Source organism: Meriones unguiculatus, chromosome 3, assembly GCF_030254825.1.
Source record: "Meriones unguiculatus strain TT.TT164.6M chromosome 3, Bangor_MerUng_6.1, whole genome shotgun sequence".
NCBI lineage: Eukaryota > Metazoa > Chordata > Mammalia > Rodentia > Muridae > Meriones > Meriones unguiculatus.
In genome coordinates this window covers 52171035-52188484 of record NC_083351.1, presented here as the reverse complement: position 1 = coordinate 52188484, position 17450 = coordinate 52171035, and the positions used below count along the sequence as shown (strand labels likewise).

Below are 17450 nucleotides of genomic sequence, written 5' to 3'. Positions count from 1 at the left end.
TCACAGAGCCAAAACTCCATACACATTAAGTAATAACCCTAGATTTCTCCCTAGCTCCCTCGAAACCACCATTCCTCGTTTTCCCCATGATGTTGAACATTGTGTACAGCTGCTGTAGGTAAAGGAAAATGCTATTTGCTTTTGATGCTGGCTTATTTCACTTAGCAGACTGTCCCGAGGTACACACGGTGGCCAGGATGCCCCTCCTTTAATAATCTTGCCAATAGGCATGTTTGTGTGTGCATTTCCTTTATCCATTCATCACTGTTACCCATTTGGATTGCTCTCACAGTTTAGCAGTTGAGAATAATGCAGGTGTTCAGAGGTCTCGCAAAGACTACGTTTTCAATTGATTTCCATATGCATCCCAAAGTACAATGTCAGGTCATATGGAAATGCTGTTTGTAATTGTCCCCGAGGAACCACCATCCTGTGTTCCATAGCAGTTCAGTCATTTTTTCGCCTTCACTCTCTTCACTGTACGTAGTGGTTCCGACTTTTCCACATCCTCACCAAAACTATCTTCCGTTTTTAGCTTAATGTTCTTTTTCTGTTTTTTGTTTTTTTTTTTCCATAGCCACCCCAAGGAGTGCAGAGTAAAGGCTCATCTGTTGTTATTGGACTGTTGTCCAACTCTTGTTTTGGAGGCTACTCCTGATAAAACTAGCCAGCTGTTTCCATGAGCTATGAACTTTCCCACCACACTGTCATGACTTCAGCAGTGCCAAGGGGTTCATTTTACAAGAATCAAAGGATGGGAGGTTCCAACAGTGTGATGCGAAGTAGAAAAAGCACATGGCCACAGGGCCTATCTCATTCCACGTTGTGGTGACACTGGGACAGGACCCTCACCACTTGTTAGTGCAGTGGACCACGCTCTTATGAACTGACCTCCAGCAGCCCAGGCTTGTCACATGATGCTGTCTTAGGCCTTACTTCTGTGAGACCACAGACATGCTGCTGCTCTGCCTTCCAAGTTGTCTCACCTCTCTCCAGCCCTCAGGTTCCCTCCACTCCAGGTGTGGTCTCTCTCCTCCTGGACTTCCTACCCCATCAGCCATAGCAGAGACTCCATCATGGCCACGACGGGACCTCCAGGTCACCATATTTTGTCTTTAGCGGTATTAAGAGCGGTCCAGCACCCTCTCATCCCACAGCCCCCTTCCCCTGCACCCAGACTACTCCTCCATGCTTGATGCTCCATCAGTGCAGTTAAATTAATTAAAACAGAGTCACCTGCTAGAACTCTTGTGACCATTAAAACAGTATATTGAGTATTTGGTGCCGCAGGAATGGTCACTCTACTATGTCAGTAAAAACAGCCAAACAAGACTACACAAAAAGAACACAGAAACATTTTATCAAAATACATTGATTCATATATTATGTAGTAAAGGTGACTTTGAGTCTAGAAGTTTACATAAGTGTCAAATGTGGGAAAACACTGTGTGCCTTTCATTCTGTTTCTTTACTATTCTGTCCAGATTTTTTTTTCTTCTTTTACTGTCCAGATTTTTATAATTGCATATTGCTGTTATATCTTTAAAATGATATTTTAAGTTGAAAGTTATAGGAAGAGAGAATAGGATTAGCCCAATTTTGGTTCATGTACTTGTGCAAGAGGAAATAGGGGCCTAGTAGACTGACCCAGCTCAGAGGCCAAGATGGCTGGCTTCTACTGAGAGGATCTGGTCCCTTTTATTCCAGCCAATACTGCGACAGTGACAACTGGGGGACGGGGAGGGGGGAGAACTGGGTGTGCGATGTTCAAGGTTTAGAGAAGACCATCTAGGGCCATCCAGCCCAATTTCTCCATACATAGCTAAGAAATTAAGGACTAGTAAATAAAATGGCTGGTCCATGTTTCCACCTGCTAGCAAAAACAGGCCAATACCCAGATTCTGTGTTCCATTCCCAGGAGTCTTTTCTCTTCTTGGTGCTGCCAAGATTTAGAAAGTTTTGGCCCATGATTAACATGTCTGATCTTCATAGGAGCCACCTTTTCCCAAATATAGTTAACAGTTCACAGGGGCTGTTCTCCAAGACTGGTGTTAGCACATCTAAAAGACTATGCCTTAATGGCCGTCCAAGTTGTAAACCCTTTCTGCATCATGCTGAGACCCTACTTAGTCATCCTCCTGTTGCCTGTAAATTGATTTTGTTCCTGGCATGAATATAAGGCTGTGCTTAGGGGGAAAAAAATACCAAGACATACTTGGTTTGCACAAGACAAAAAGTAAGGTCAGAGGTCATCAGAGTCTGGTTGGTCCAAGCACAGATCATCTTTAAGCCCATGGCCCTACCAATTTTTATTCACAGGTGTGTTGGTGAGTGGGACAGGAGATGGCAGTATCTTGGCTTTCAGTACAATAGGGATGTGAGATGAGGAAGACAGGTGAAATGCATTTCATATTACGAGCTGTAGAAACCAAAGTGGGAACACTGCCATTCCACGGGACCGGAAATGCCCGTCTCTGCAGAAAGAGCAGGTGCATTTACAGAGTGGCCCCAGAGAGCCTAGTGTCACTTCATGAGGGACAATTCCCCTAAGGTGCTCTGTCAACTCAGAGCATCCTGAGTATGCCCAAGGATGTCCCAGACACTCTTACAACAACAGTGAAGTGGTTTGTTGTTGTTGTTGTGTTTTGTTTGTTTTTCTTATAAGCAGATGCGGAGTTTGCCCTCCTTTTTCACGGAGAAGCTAATTTCCCTCCAGCCCCTCTGCTCTGATCAGCTTGTGGAAGCTGGTGAGGACTGCCTACCCATGAGTCCTATGCTATTGCCCACTGGTTTTCAGATAGGGGCAAATGTTGCTCCCAGGAGCAGTTGTTCCTAGAGTCCTTTGTGGTGGTCACTAGTAAGCCAGGGCTTGGGCAAGGCTGCTACAGGCACTGAGTGAGTAGAGCTGAAAGGTGCGGTAAGTGTCCCACAGGCCAAGGACAGGCCCACATGGGAGACCGGTGTAACCACAATGTTAGTAAAGGTCCAACCATGAAATCTATGCCCAGTGAGAGGGTTTTGTTGTTATTGTTTGTTTCCTGTAGCAGACAGTCATTCATAAAGCTAAGGACCACAGTTTGCAAGGCTGCCCTCACACCTGGAAGCACATCAGGGCTGCCTGTCAGGCTCTTGGTACTTCTTACTCAAACTAGCTGAAAAGGTAACATTCTCTCTGTTATTCGCTCCAAACATTCTTGAACAAGTGCATCCTTGGTTGGTTTGGACCTTTGTATTGAATTTAGCTACTTTGGGGGTTCTTCTTTCTTCCACACTTCTCCACCCCTTTTCTTCCTCCCTTTTAACCCCCTAATACTAGATAAGAGAGAAAAAAAAAAGGATAGAGAGGAAAGGAAAGAAATCCCCAAATGAAGTCAGTATTCAGAAACGGGGCACCATTTCATTAGACTGCTTCATGCTGATTAGGGACATCGAGTTCCTCGGGGCAAGTTTGATCTTCGCTGTCAGGATATCTAATTTCTTGTTGTTGTCGTTTTTTCTTTGCACACAACTACTTAATAAACCAAAACCAACAATAACCACCAACAACCCACCACACCTCTCAGGGGTCTAATATTTACATACCCTCTAAAAAGACCCCAAAATTCCAAATGTCACACAACCACAGAAACTGTCTGCAGCTGGCAAAATCATACCCCACCAGGGCATGAGGAAAATCATAGTCAGCTGCTGTAAAGCAGGCCCATATCCCCACACCTAGGATTAAAACAAAAACATGGTCCTATAAACATCTCTGCAACTTTCCAAAGAAACCAAAACTCCAGAATTCTCCCAACAGACCTTGGTTAGTTTTTTGTGGGTTTCAGGGCGCTTTTGTCTCATTGGAAGTTGTGCTTTCCCCGTAACACTGTTATGGTGCCAAATATACACATTGTGAAAACCTTCAAAAGTGTTGGAGATTTCTTAAAATGGTAATTCTACCACCCAAGAGGAAAAATTGTTTACTGTGTTTTTTATGGATTTTAAAAGTCTAGAGTTTTCTTTCTGTACACCTTCACCTCCCCAAATTACCTTTATGAATATTCAAGCAGTTGCTTACTGCTCCATAATGTCATCCTGAAGATCCTAGAGCCTTTTGTCAGAGACTGTTCTCAGTAATCATGTTGCTTTTTTAAAATTATTACGATTTATTCACTTTGTATCCCAGCTGTAGCCCCTCCCTTGTCCCCTCCCAATCCCGCCCTCTTTTCCTCCCTCCCTCTTCTCCCTCTTCTCCCATACCCCTCCCCAAGTCCACCAATAGGGGAGGTCCTCCTCCCCTTCCATCTGACCCTAGCCTATCAAGTCTCATCAGAACTGGCTACATTGTCTTCCTCTGTGTCCTGGTAAGGCTGCTCCCCCCTGAGGGGGGATCAAAGAGCAGGTCAATCAGTTCATGTCAGAGACAGTCCCTGTTCCCCTTACTAGGCAACCCACTTGGACACTGAACTGCCATGGGCTACATCTGTGCAGGGGTTTTAGGTTATCTCCATGCATGGTCCTTGTTTGGAGTATCAGTCTCAGAAAAGACCCCTGTGCCCAGATTTTTGGTTCTGTTGCTCTCCTTGTGAACCTCCTGCTCATCCAGGTCTTTCTATCTTCCCCTTCTTTCATAAGATTCTCTGCGCTCTGCCCAAAGTTTGGCTATGAGTCTCAAGTAGATCAGAAACCCAGAAGACAGGGCACACTTTGAGATGTGGTTGTGTAATCCCTAGTCCCCGACACAGCAGCAGGATAAGGGACAGTTTGCAGGGGCTTCCAGCCAAACATCTTGTAGGAAAAGACACCAAAAAATGATGTTCAGAACCTCTGACTGAAGGGAAATTTTGGGAACACCTGAAGATGTGAATTTAAAATTTTAGTAAATCATCTTTTAAAAAAAATCAAGTTTTTGCTGTGGAGACACTGGAACAGGAAACTGGCATTGAGTATGGGACATGCAGGGTGAGAGGCATTTGTCCCCCTTCCCCTCATTATCTCCTACGTTCTTTTCATTCCTAACTGTGGCATTCTCTCCTGTGCAGCTTGTGTAACACTGAAGCCCAACACATCTTGGAGATACATTGTTGGAGCTTCATTAAATGGAAGCCTGAATCGTGTCACCGATAGCGATCTCTCTCCATTTTAACAGACCTTGCATGGCTCTTAGCTGGTCACAATGGCAGACAGAGAAGTGTGCCCAGAGGCCCAGTACATGCCAGTCAGAAGCCTCCTCTCACAGCACTGTCTGTGGGTCCCAGAGCCTATTGCCTGTGACACACAAGATGGGTGGAAACACAAGTCCAGGGCCAGAAGGCAGAGGGTTTCAGGTTTGGGTTCATGTTGCCCGGGATCCTCTGCCAGTATTTAAGTCCTGGTTTAGCAGAAGTGTCTCCACACGGACAGAGGCCCCGGGCCAATAGATGCTGAGATCGCTCTTGTTTCTCTCAGGCCGCACACCTGGTTCCTGGCTCCAAGCTGAGGCATCTGGGCAGAGCTCCGATGACATTAAAAGCAGAAATTCTCAGGTAACACCTCCCTTGGCTCTCAGTGTAAAGCCTGGAATTCTTTATAGGGGGGGGTTCTCAACCTGTGGGTCAAGATCCCCTTGGGGGTCACATATCAGATACCTTGTCATCAGATATTTACATTATTATAATGCATAACAGTAGCGAAATTACAGTTATGAAGTAGCAACAAGATGATTTTATTAGCCAGCGAGGGGGCGCAAGCCTGTGATCCCAGCACTCATGGAGGCAGAGGCAAGCAGATCTCTGTGAGTTCGAGAGCAGCCTGGTCTACAAAGTGACTCCAGGACAGCCAAGGCTACAAAGAGAAACCCTGACTCAAAACACACAGATAGATAGATAGATAGATAGATAGATAGATAGATAGATAGATAGATAGATAGATAGATAAAAACAGATAAAAATTATTGTTGGGGTTGTGGGGTTATCACAACACGAGGAACTGTATTAAAGTGTCCCAGCATTAGGAAAGTCGAGGACCACTCTGCTCTACAGGGATTTCTTCTCAGCAGCTTTACATTTCCTCTCTGACTCCTTTTCCTTAAGAAAGCCATTTGTTGTACCTCTGTTAAAGGCTGGAATGAAACAGCTACGGTTTCAAACTCCCTGGAAGAGAAGCAGCTTTACTCAGAGCCCTGCACTCTCATTGGTCCTCACTCTGATCATTCAGAAGCCAAGGAAACCCCCATAACATCTGAAACATTCAATTTTGTATTCTCACTCACCTATAGAACAGACAGTTCTTTGGGTTTTTCTTCCATCAATATTATAATTGATTTTGACCAAAATTTAATTGTAATTTTTATGCCCTTGGCTACATATAATTAATTGTCAAAGCTAGGATGGAGTGGGGACCACATAAATACCCTTGTTTTTGCCCAAAATAACTCATACAGAGTCCTGGAAAGGTGACTTCTCTCACAGCACCTGATACTGTCTCCCCTTTAGAAATCCTGTTTCTTTCTCCAAACACATGAATTTAATCCTTTCCCGGCCTGCCTGTGTTTCCAAGTTCTGTATAACAGAGAGCAGGCTGGCTGGGTCATTCAGCAACTGTCTGACATGTTAAAGAAGTAGCCCGGCTGGGAAAGGTGGTACATACAGTCCTGAGAGCTGCGGTTGCCTGCTGGAGAGGGATGCTTCCTTTGCCTGTTGGGCCACCTTCCTTTCCTAACACAGGTAATCCAGAGTCACGATGACCACTCTCAGATGGTCACAGGCTGAAAACTGAGTACGATGATAACAAGTTCATAAAGGGAAAATGGAGAGAGCACAGATTTATGCAAGATTATTGACAGTTGGAGGAGAGGATTCTGGGATGGTGTTGAGTTAGGAGGTGCCGCAGTCTGCCACTCTACCTGGGGTGCTGGCAATCTGTCACAATTGTCTTAGAATTCTGTCATCAGCTGAGACTTAAAATGTCCAGGAAAGACTTGAGCCATAAACATCAGCTGGTTTTTCTCAGCTTCAGTTCATGAGACATCAGCAGTTAGCCATTTCCACCCACACCCCCATGACAGGCAGTCATGTGTGTACTTGTGGAGCAAGTCATACAACCTTGGGCAAGAAAGCTACCCCATCCTCCAGATACTGGGGATCAGTGCTCCAGTATCTCCTCACCGTTTCAGATCATAGAGGTTCAGATACTGATGGCACTATCCATCCTCTTCTCACCTCCCCCAGGTATGGCAAGCCTCTCCCCTTCATTGTTAAAATGCGTTCTGGGAGATCCCTTTTCTTCCCTTCCATTTTTCTGCTTCTCATTTGAGGATTCAAGCACTGATGCCTAGATCTACAGTGGTCACAGTGATAAAATTTCTTACAGGAGTGGCTTAAGGAAGGAAGGCTTTCCATATTTGTGGGTAACTGGGCATCTTGCTCCTGTACTGGGAAAGCCCAGCTTGTTTTCTCCCATTTAGTGCCATCCTGGACAGAAGTAGGGAATGGTCCCCCCACCCCACCACTTTTAGGGTAGGTCTTCAACCTCCATTTATTAAAAAAAAAAAAGGCTCATAAGAATGGCCAAAGGTTAACATAGTCTAGATAACCAGGAATGCCCAGAGACCCATTGCCTAGGTGATTATGGATCATGGCAATTTGAAAATGTCAACTATCTCAAGGAAACTTGAAGGTAAATTTATGCATGAAAAAAATTAGAAGGTTCTATGTTTAGAAGAAAAGAGAAGCACAGGAAAACTTCCAAGAATTTGAATTTATGCTTTGGGCAGGTTCTTGGCACTGGATAACCTATAACCATAAAGAATGAGGTCAATAAAACAATAACACCAAAACAAAACCTGGAGAAAGCAGAGAATCTGATCTCCAGTAGTGCTGTATTACTTTACTCAAATGTATAGTTTCTATCAACAAAACACAAATCAATAGGAAAGCATAGCCCCTTCCAAGAGGGAAGGGTAGGGAACAAAAATTAACCCTGAAAATAAGAACTCAGGGTAGACCTGCTGAAGACTTCATAAGAGCTGTCAGAGCATTCAGCTAAAGGAAGATATGGGTAAAGGCAAGAAAATGGTGTGTGGACAAAATGGAAATATCAGTAAAGAGATGGGGAAGAGACAAAAAAATTATGGAGCTGACAGATACAACTGAAATGGAGAAAAATAGAGAAAATGAAAGGCAGATCTAAACAGACAGAAAAGAATCAGCGAAGTTGGAGCCAAAAAAAAAAGTGCTTAGTCTGAAGAACAGAAAAGAAACAATTAAAAATGAACAGAGCTTGAGCCAGGCGTAGTGGCCTTTAGTCCCAGCACTCAGGAAGGCAGAGCCAGGTGGATCACTTTGCGTTCAAGGCCAGCCTAGTCTACAGAACAAGTCCAGGACAGCCAAGATCACACCATCCCATCAGGTGGGCAGACATACGCGTTGCTGGATTTAGTGAAGGGGAGGGAGAGAAAGGAGTGAAAAGACTATTTGAAGAAATAACAAATGAAATTTCAAATTGAATGAGTGTCTTGAATACAAGCACCTAAGAATTTAGTAAACTTGAGTAAGATGAACTAAGAGGGATGCCTGCCCAAAGCCACTGTGAGCAGCATTGGAAGGACGGAAGGACAGAAGGAACCTCGAAAGCAGCAAGAATAGAATTGTCATGTGCACGGGGTGCTCAGCAGGACTAGCAGTAGTCTTCCGGTAGAGAGGTGAGTTAGGAGTGTACAGCATTCAGAAGAAAGAAGAACCATAGCCAGGAGTACTGTATCTGGCAAGACAGCCCTTCAAAGGAGAGAGAGAGAAACCAGCTTCTCACAGGCAAGCTTTAGACCTTCCCAGCCGCCTCAGGTCTCAGGTCCAGTACCCCCCTTGAGTCACCTTTAATGTGTAAAACCAAATAATGGCCTCGTTTAGACTTTGCCTCCAGGAAACGGTTGCTGATTTTTCCTTTGTGTAAAGTGTATCTATGAAGTTTCTTTATTTTTCTAAAATGAATTTTTTTATATTTATTTTTGTTTCATGTGAATGGGTGTTTTGCATGCATATGTGTCCGTGTACCAGATGTGTGCCCACAGAAGCCAGAGAGGGTGCTGGGTCTCCCGGAAGTGGAGTTATAGTTGTGAGCTGCCATGTGGGAACTGCAAATTGAACCTGGGTTCTCTGGAGGAGCAGTAAAGGCTCTTAACCTCTGAGCCATCTCTTCAGCCCTGTATTTTCTAAAATGAATATGATCAGATATGTTTTTACAAAGCCTCTTCTGTCTTTCGGTTAGCTTCTATGTCTTCTCGCATTAAACCTTGACCATAATGTGATGGTTCAATCTGGAGAGAGAAGCTCACCCACAGAGGAAAGCTTGTTGCAGAAGTCGTGTTACCCAGGGTGATGCTCTGACGTCTGTCCAGGGTTCCCACTGCTTCTCTAATATACTAGATTCCCAAGCAGCAACAGTCACCCTCCCCAGCAGTGAAGCAGGGCTGTGTGAGCTGCTGGGCTGCACCCGGTCTCCAGCCCCAAGACACACACACTCCTGAATCATCCCCTGATTGTGGTTTTCATCTCTCCAGACCTAGACCTTCAGGCTTCTCGTTCACGGCCCCCAGCCATGGGTTGTCCATGTGGTCAGTAAAGAAGCCCCAGTTCAGTGAAGGGGAAGTTGTAACGCTGTCTTTAGGCATTCCAAAGTCAAGATACTTTACGTCTTGTTGGAAATCATGTTAGCTCGTTTTCACTACATTAGGACAGAAAGCATCACATGGGAAAACCTCAGGGCTTGAGACCATACAGAGCCAGGGAGTACTACCAGTATGGGTACAGTGGCCCAGGGCTGAAATGCTGAGGACTGTGGTCCATTTCCTTCCTTTCTATACCCTTCAAATGGTTTCTTCATCATGCTGTTTGCTTTTCCTGAGCTTCATGCCAAGTGAGTTGCTGAGATGCATTTGGGTCACCCTCTACCTCTTCCCATTTTTAATCGCTGGGTTAAAAAAAAAAAACATAAAATAAACAAACAAAAAGAAAAAAAAACAGTTCCTTGGACATGAGGGAGTCACCTCACTTACAGGGAAAATCTGAAAATCGGAGATCCCAGCCCTGGAGGGTCTTTTGCGGGTAAGGAGTCTTCTGATCCCTTTGCAGCAATGTTCTGTCATGTTTCAGCAGCTATCTCTAAAGGCGCTCCGGTGAGAAGATGGATGAAGCCAAGGTCCTGGATTTCTTGACTGGACGGACACCAGGATAACTCATCGAGACTCTACTATACGCAGTCCATTCATTTGACACACAGGCTCTGAACTGAGCATTTATTTATTGTAAATAATGATTTTGCACGAACCTTAAGGCACCATTTTAGTCAACTTTTATTTAAGTAATATTTTTTAAACATGCATCTTGGCATTTGTCTGTCTTGTACAGACGGAGCCCTAGCCCACCCTGTAGTGTCCACACTGTGATTATAAAATATGCTTGCAGGCTGGTCCTCCCCAGATTCTGAAACATTTTCCAGAGCAGTCTTAGTTTTCAAGTACTCCGAAAGTCATAAATATCCACAAAAGCTTCTTATTGGCATGACTCTCATCACACCAACCGCAAAACCAAACCAAATAATGCCTTATAAACCACGCAGCTCAGAGGAAGCAGTGTGCCCCAGATCCGGGCGGTGCCCCACAGCCTCCAGTGAGCGAGATGCCGTGTCTCGCTTCCTTTTTAGCAGTACAGGGATGACATTTTGCTGCCTAATGTAAATATATCCCAATGCAAAGGCTAGAGTGGGCCTGGCCCCTCCCATGCCTTCCCCAGGGCCCCTTTTGTATCAGAATTCTTTTACAAGTAGCCAATGCTCTTACTGTTTACAGCATCCCTATCCCCCACTCTCCATCACTTTCCTCCTGCCCCACCACGTTCCCAGCTCCATCCTGCTAGCCAGGGTAAAGTAAGCTTTATGAGATTTTGCTATCCTCCTCCCACCCTTGCAGACTGCAAATGTACATAGTTCATGATTATGGTCAGCTTAGTTTTATCTCAGAGGTCTCCCTCCCCAAACCCCACCCTGAGTGTAGAGGATTTACATGGAAAATACAACATACATTTGAAAAGTAAAGAACAAGAGGAGGCTGGGGGAATAGATCTGTTGGTAACATACCTGCCATACAAGCCAAAGGATAGGCATGAAAAGCTGGACAGAATCACACACAGTTGTTATCCCTTCGCTAGGGAAGCAGAGGCAGATCCCTGTGACTTGTCCAGCCAGGCCCCAGGTCCCAGGAAGTGGCTGTCTCATACAATGTGGCAACTTCTGAGGCCACAACACCCAAAGTTGACCTCTGGTCTCCACAGGCTCACTCCTCCATGTATACACACACACCCCACACAGGAACATATGCTCCGTATACAAACACACACAAAAGAACAAAGCGGTTCTTGGAGTATATCTCAAATATCTGAGGAATCCCAGAAACCCCATCAGCCCGAAGGAGCTTCCCTCTGAGTCGGAGCAAAGATGGCTCTCTTGCCTGGGGCCGTGTACCTGGGGTGGCAGGCAGATACATGCAGAAGTTCAGCTGCCCTGGATAAACAAGAGGGCCAAGCCAGGCTGGGACTGCTCTTTGAGCCTCAAGGGAGTGAAGCATGCTCCAGCTTCCTGTCAGGCCCCAAATGCACCTATCCCTTGGATTGGAGAGGCTGTAGCAGAGGGGGAAAAATAGAAGGAAAGGGTCTGATCCCTGCACTGTGCTCAGAATAGTCGCAGACAAGGGAGGGTGGGCAGCGAGCAATGGTGTTCTTTGGAGCATCCCACTCAGGCAGTCACGGCACAAGGACATTAGCCCATGCCAAGGCCACCCAGGGGGGGTGGCCAGGGAGAGTGGTCGGCCGTGTGTCTGCAGACACCTGACTGTCGTTTGGAGCAAACGTCCTACCTTAGTGTTGTGCTTTCTCATTCCAGATAGGAGACAGAGCCTGGGTCAAGCTCCCACCTCTGTGGCATGACTCAGGCCATTGTAACCGCCACATCAAGGACATGCAGCTTCTGTGTTGCTGATTCGTTGGGTTGGTTTTGGAAGTGTGCAGAAAGGCTCCACACTCCTCTCCTTCCAGCCATTCGAAGTGATAATCATAAAAAGCTTTAATTACTGTGATGAGGGCCAGCAGTGAGGCAGCCCCCACCTTTGAAAGTAGACAGCTTGCCCATCTTGCTTGCTGGCACAGAAATTAAAACTCTTCAAGAGTGGTGGGGGAGATGTCTCTGCCAGTAGATCTCCTCCGACCCAATCATGAGGACTGGTGTTCATATCCCAGGACCCACATAAAAGCTAGGTATGGGGGTGCATGTCGGTAACCCACATCCAGGGTGTTAGATAAAGATAGCTGATCCCAGGAATGCCAGCGTCCAGGTAACCTAGCCAAATTGGTGAGCTGCAGGTTTAGTGAGAAACTCTAATACTAAGGTAGAGATAGACCAAAACCACACCTGTTTTGGCCTCTACATGCATGTACACACATGTACTCATGCACACACATACACACACACACAGACACACGTGTTTTCTTTTAAAAAATATTTGAGGACAGAGGGAAGGAACAAGCAGAAACCAAAAACAGCAAACAAGGAGCAATCTCAGGGATCTGGCCTAGCAGCTCTCCTCAAAACCTGTCACTGAGCCCCTCCCCCTCCAAATTCAAGTGGGCACACTCAGTTCCCACCAGCAGTGTACAGGCTGGACCCCTGACCGTGAACTCACATGCAGAGGCATCCCCGTCCACCCTCACCTTACAGACTGTGACTCCCCCAATGTCTCCTCTGTATTTTATATTTACTGGTATCTCTCGCTGCCAATTTCATTCCTTTGTACCTAATAAACTTTAATAAGTGAGAATGTTAGTGGTGCTTTCGCTGTGCAAACCCATCCGTGATCAGCAGTCCTGATCGAAGCCTTTTTGAGTGACATGATTTCAGGTTTCTGGAATACAGTGTGAGGCTAGGGTGCGGGGATGCAATGTGTCAGACTTGAGTACTGAGATACATTCTTGAGAATACAGGCAGCTTGGAGGATAGATTTCTGGAACACCAGGAATAGCACCTTTAAATATATTTATTTGCCTTCATCTCCATATTCTACAACGGACAGCCGTTTTTGTTTCTGCCAGCAATGTATGATGTTTCCATCGCCCCAGCGTGGCAGTTGATTCTTGCTGCTGCTGTCCCTATAGCTGTTATAGTTTGGGGTTGACTTTTTGTTGTTGTGTTTTTGTCATTTCTGTTAGTTGCTCCTGTTCCTCTTTTTTGAGACAGGGTTTCTCTGTGTAGTTCCTGGCTGTCCTGGAACTCACTCTGTAGACCAGGCTGGCCTCCAACTCACAGAGATCCGCCTGCCTCTGTCTCCCGAGTGTGGGGATTAAAGGAGTGTGATGCCATGCCCAGCTGGGCCTCTTCTTGAGCAGTGAATTTGTCTTCATGGTGGTACCCAGTGTAAGGCCCTGCCGAGATGACTGTGTTTTCTAAAGATTCCAATTGGAAGAGCGTGGCCCTTCCGGATGTTTGCGTTGTGACTGGTGCCGGCTATGGCACGACACACAAACAAGAGGAGGCTCCTGGGCACTGGCTTTGATGTTTTTATTGTACACATGGTGCATTGAAAGACACTCCCAAGAACAAGCACTAGATAGGGACACAATTTGATTTGTAGATACTTGTACAAAAGGCTGTTAAGACCTCAGTTGGTCTCCCTCCCACAGGAAACAAAGGTTTTCTGTTCTATGGCTGCAGCTATGGTATTTCAGTTCTCGCAACATGATTACACGTACTCACTGATTCCCACAAGAATTCTGTGCGAGATATTCCAGGATGGTTGGCTTCAGTCAAATAAAACCCATTTTGACACACACCACAGAACAGGAGCCTGGACTCGGTACCATGTGGAATGGAACAGCACAGCTAAGGGAGGCACAGGAGAGCGCCTGGATGTTCACCCTGCACCTCCCTGGGTTTTCTCCCAGAGCCGACCTCTCAGCTGGAGATCCTTGCAATACAAGAATGCAGTCAACGATTTCAAGACATGCACACCTGCCTGCCCTGGGGGCCTTCCAGAGGGACGTCACCTGGTCACCTGTATCAGTGTGAGATGGCATTAGTTTGTGTGGTTGACAGTTATTTTTTATAGCTACTGATTCACCTGACAGTAAGGGAGTGTCACCTCTGAGTTCCACTAGGCACATACCTGCCTCATTCTCTGAGGCTGATTCCTACAAACACTGGATCTTCTGCTGGGCAGAGCCTCCACAGCTTGGATCAGATCCTTATTCTCCCACAGCTTCCAGACATCCCCAAGACTGATTACAAGCTAGTTTACAACATGGCCACTCAAGTGTCTGCCCCCACTGTGATGCTGTTTTTCACATCCAGACAAGACTAGTTAGCTTATGTTGGGTTCTACGGGACAGGTGGGGCAGGCAGTCTGTCCCTAATGGTCATGACTTCTTGCTGCACAAAGTTTGCTCGGGATCCCCTACCCTCAAGGCTTAGGGTGGTCTTCTGAAAGTTACTTGCAGAGTGATCTTAAACATTCCATTTGTTTTTTTTTTTTTGTTTTTTTCATCTTGAATATCCACTTTCTCCATGTTGTTAAGAAAAGTGACCCCCAGTTAAGCTATTACCCACGCAAAAAGCATCTCTTCAGAGAGATATCCATTAGAAGCACTTTAAAACAAATATTCTCCTGCAGCTGCCTACTCAAAATCCACTATCATTTCTGCTGTTAATTTAGATCAAGTCACTGAAGTCCATACAGGCATCTGGACAGATTCCCTACTTGCCTTTTGTCTGTTTCCACCCATCCCAGAACAGAGCTTGGATTCTCAGCTCTTATCCACTGACTGAGGGGGAAACCCAGGCCCCATGCCCAGGCCAGGTTGCCCACAAAATGCTGCTGTGCCCTCTAGTGGTAACAGGGCAATATGGTTGAGCTGTATGATGCTCCAAAGAAGGGATAGGCTTTTCTCTGTGATGCTGGACTAAGGGCAAACCATCCAATAACAGAAATAGCCGCTGTGTTTTCCAGTGCACACCCAAGTAATGACATCAAGTTGGTACAGCCATCTACAACTTTGGCCAAAGTAGTGAAAGAAGGTCATTGGGTCATTTGCTTTTACTAGACTTCTCATCAAACCCTGAATTGCCTTGGCTGTCTCAGGCTGGTCGGATCTCATGAGCAGTTCTCAGACACGGAGATGAGACCACACAGGGAAATCATGGGATGATTTTCTGCATCACCTTGCTTAAATAACTGAGCAGATGAGGCTGGACAGGGAACTACTCTCCCCTCAGATCTAACCCTTTGCATCTGCTGGGCACTGCTCTACCTGTGTCCCTCTGTTCCTCGGCAATAGATGCCAGTGTCAGCCCGCTTAAAGCTCCTGACAACTGCAAGCCACCATTTGTTTGTCATGAATTTGTCTTGTCTCTTGCGCTTTGCCATTTGTTTATATGTGGAACTCATAAAACAGTCAAGAAAAGGGCTCACAACACACACGCTCTCACTCTCTTAAGTGAGAGTCAGAAGGGATGGCCTGCATCACATTGTGAAATGAAGGCTCAGATCCCTGACATCCCTCACAGCCCATGATGCTGCAGTTAAATCTGGGGACCCTAGGCCATGCCTCAGCTCACTCACTGATGGACAGTTTCTGTTTGCTCAGCCCTGGCAAGAATAAGGACACATAATTGGGCCCCGCAGCACACCCCACTGGCTGTTCCTCCTATCTCTACTCGTGGCACTCATGTTTACCCCCTTGGCCCTTTCAGCAGTGGAGAGGCACCCTGACGGCTGACCCATTCTAGTCAGCAGCCCAGAGGCAGCCGCTGGGCTGGCGGCATGAGAACTAAGTGGGGCGATGCTGCAGCTCGGACGCTCAGCACACCGATTTGTGGGATCTAGTTAAGCAGGCGGGGCAAGGCTGACTGTCCTGTAGACAAATGTTCCACACAGCCTTCGTTGCCCCACCGTCCCTGCCTTCCTCACACAATCCAGTGGAGCCAAATCCCTTTTGCAAACACGATGACTCTGGAAACAAATGAGTTTAATTCAGCCTCTGCTGAGACAGTGGCTGCTCGGAACACAGGTACATTAGCTACGCTCTCAGCAGTCAAGACATCCCTTTCTTTCCTTCATTGGCTGAGATCTGCAGTTGTGTGAACTCTGCCAGGGCCATTTGGTGAATCTTATGCAAGTTGCTGCCAATCAAATCCCAAGTCATTTCTACAACAGGGTCCCGTCTTCTGGTGGGTGTAGCGCCAGGTGGGGAGGTCCAGCTAACATGGATGCCCTCCTCTCCTGCAGGCAGAAGCAGGTCTGGTCCACTGCGCATGAGCACTGGCTCACAGAACACAGTTCCTTCAGACAGCGCGAACACTAGGGCAGGGCTGGGACTGCAGCCAGGGGTCCCCTGCTCTTTCCCATTGGCTTTGTTTCCCAGGACATACCTGTGGGGCTCTGAGTTGCACACAGGAGAGAAGCTGAGGTTTCTCCCCCATCTACTCACACAAGGGCCTTTGGTGTGAACAGAAGCCTTTTGTTAACCTTGAAGAAACCACTATCTAGAGAGGGACCAGGACCTTCACAGCTCCTGGCTTTCCCACCAGTGTGGCCCTGCAGCCCTGTCCAAGGCCGCAGGAACTCTAGTTCTTCATAAGAAGCTAAGGTGCCCATTGTAACTGAAATACAAGAACATCTTCAAGCCCAAAGCTTATCACACAATGGAGCAAGAGGCAAGTGGGATCGCGTTACATAGCAAAGGCAGGGTTGCTAAGCTGAACAGAGGGAACATTTAGACACAAGGAGGCCACATGGTAACTCTCATTTTACTCGAACAGAAGAGCATTTATCTGCTGGTAATTTAGTTGGGTGGGAAGTTTTAAGTAAGGGTGAAGGTGCTTACGTCACTTAAAGAACTTCATCTCTGTGTCCACACAGTCATAAAAAAGGTCCCCCACCTCAGCGGGGTCCAGGGGCTCAGGGCTGCTCAGGATCTCTTCCATGGCTTCCAAACCTTGCTTCTCCAACTCCAGCATGGTCTTCCTCAGCATGCGGCCTTGCTCCTGAGGAAGGACACAGCCATGCAGAACAGTGTACATCATGGCAGTGGACAAGGACAGCCCAGGGTCCAGCTGGCTTCCTGCCCTCAGTACCACCTACACCCTCCACTGACCCAAACCACCACAAGAGGGGCTGCCCTACAATGTGGTTCCACTACCAGCCAGCTCAGAACACTTCCACGGCCACGAGCTGTCTGAATTCAGGATAAACCCAGGCTACTGAGTGGTAGTCAGGACACACTGGCCTGCTGTCTTGTGTTATCTACCCTTTGTCCATATGCACTGCTACGTATTCTCTCCCCATTGCCCAGGTGACCCTGCCCCCAGGGGCTCTTCCCGCATCTCAAGCTGGCTGCTAAGCTTGGTAATATCTAAGAGTCTCCCACGTGATACTGGCTTATGCAGTGTGGAGGCTG

At 46.7% G+C, this 17450-nt stretch overlaps 2 protein-coding genes across 8 annotated transcripts in view; one reads left to right on the top strand and one right to left on the bottom strand.

Moving 5' to 3' along the window:
- Wipf3 (WAS/WASL interacting protein family member 3) overlaps positions 1–12820 on the top strand; it is a 76314-nt gene extending 63494 nt beyond the window's left edge. For 4 of the 6 annotated variants that reach the window (XM_060379982.1, XM_060379979.1, XM_060379980.1 and 1 more), the window contains 2 exons: positions 5428–5504; positions 10107–12820. In XM_060379982.1, the coding sequence (XP_060235965.1) occupies positions 5428–5504; positions 10107–10133 (104 nt within the window). In that variant the 3' untranslated portion in view covers positions 10134–12820. The remainder of the gene's footprint in view (positions 1–5427; positions 5505–10106) is intronic. The other 2 variants (XM_060379981.1, XM_060379978.1) reach the window with 1 other exon arrangement.
- Positions 12821–13542: 722 nt separating this feature from the next.
- The window catches only part of Scrn1 (secernin 1), a 62375-nt gene continuing 58467 nt past the window's right edge, over positions 13543–17450 (bottom strand). For both annotated transcript variants that reach the window (XM_021647965.2, XM_060379983.1), the window contains exon 8: positions 13543–17037. In XM_021647965.2, coding sequence (XP_021503640.1) covers positions 16879–17037 — 159 coding nt within the window. In that variant the 3' untranslated portion in view covers positions 13543–16878. The remainder of the gene's footprint in view (positions 17038–17450) is intronic.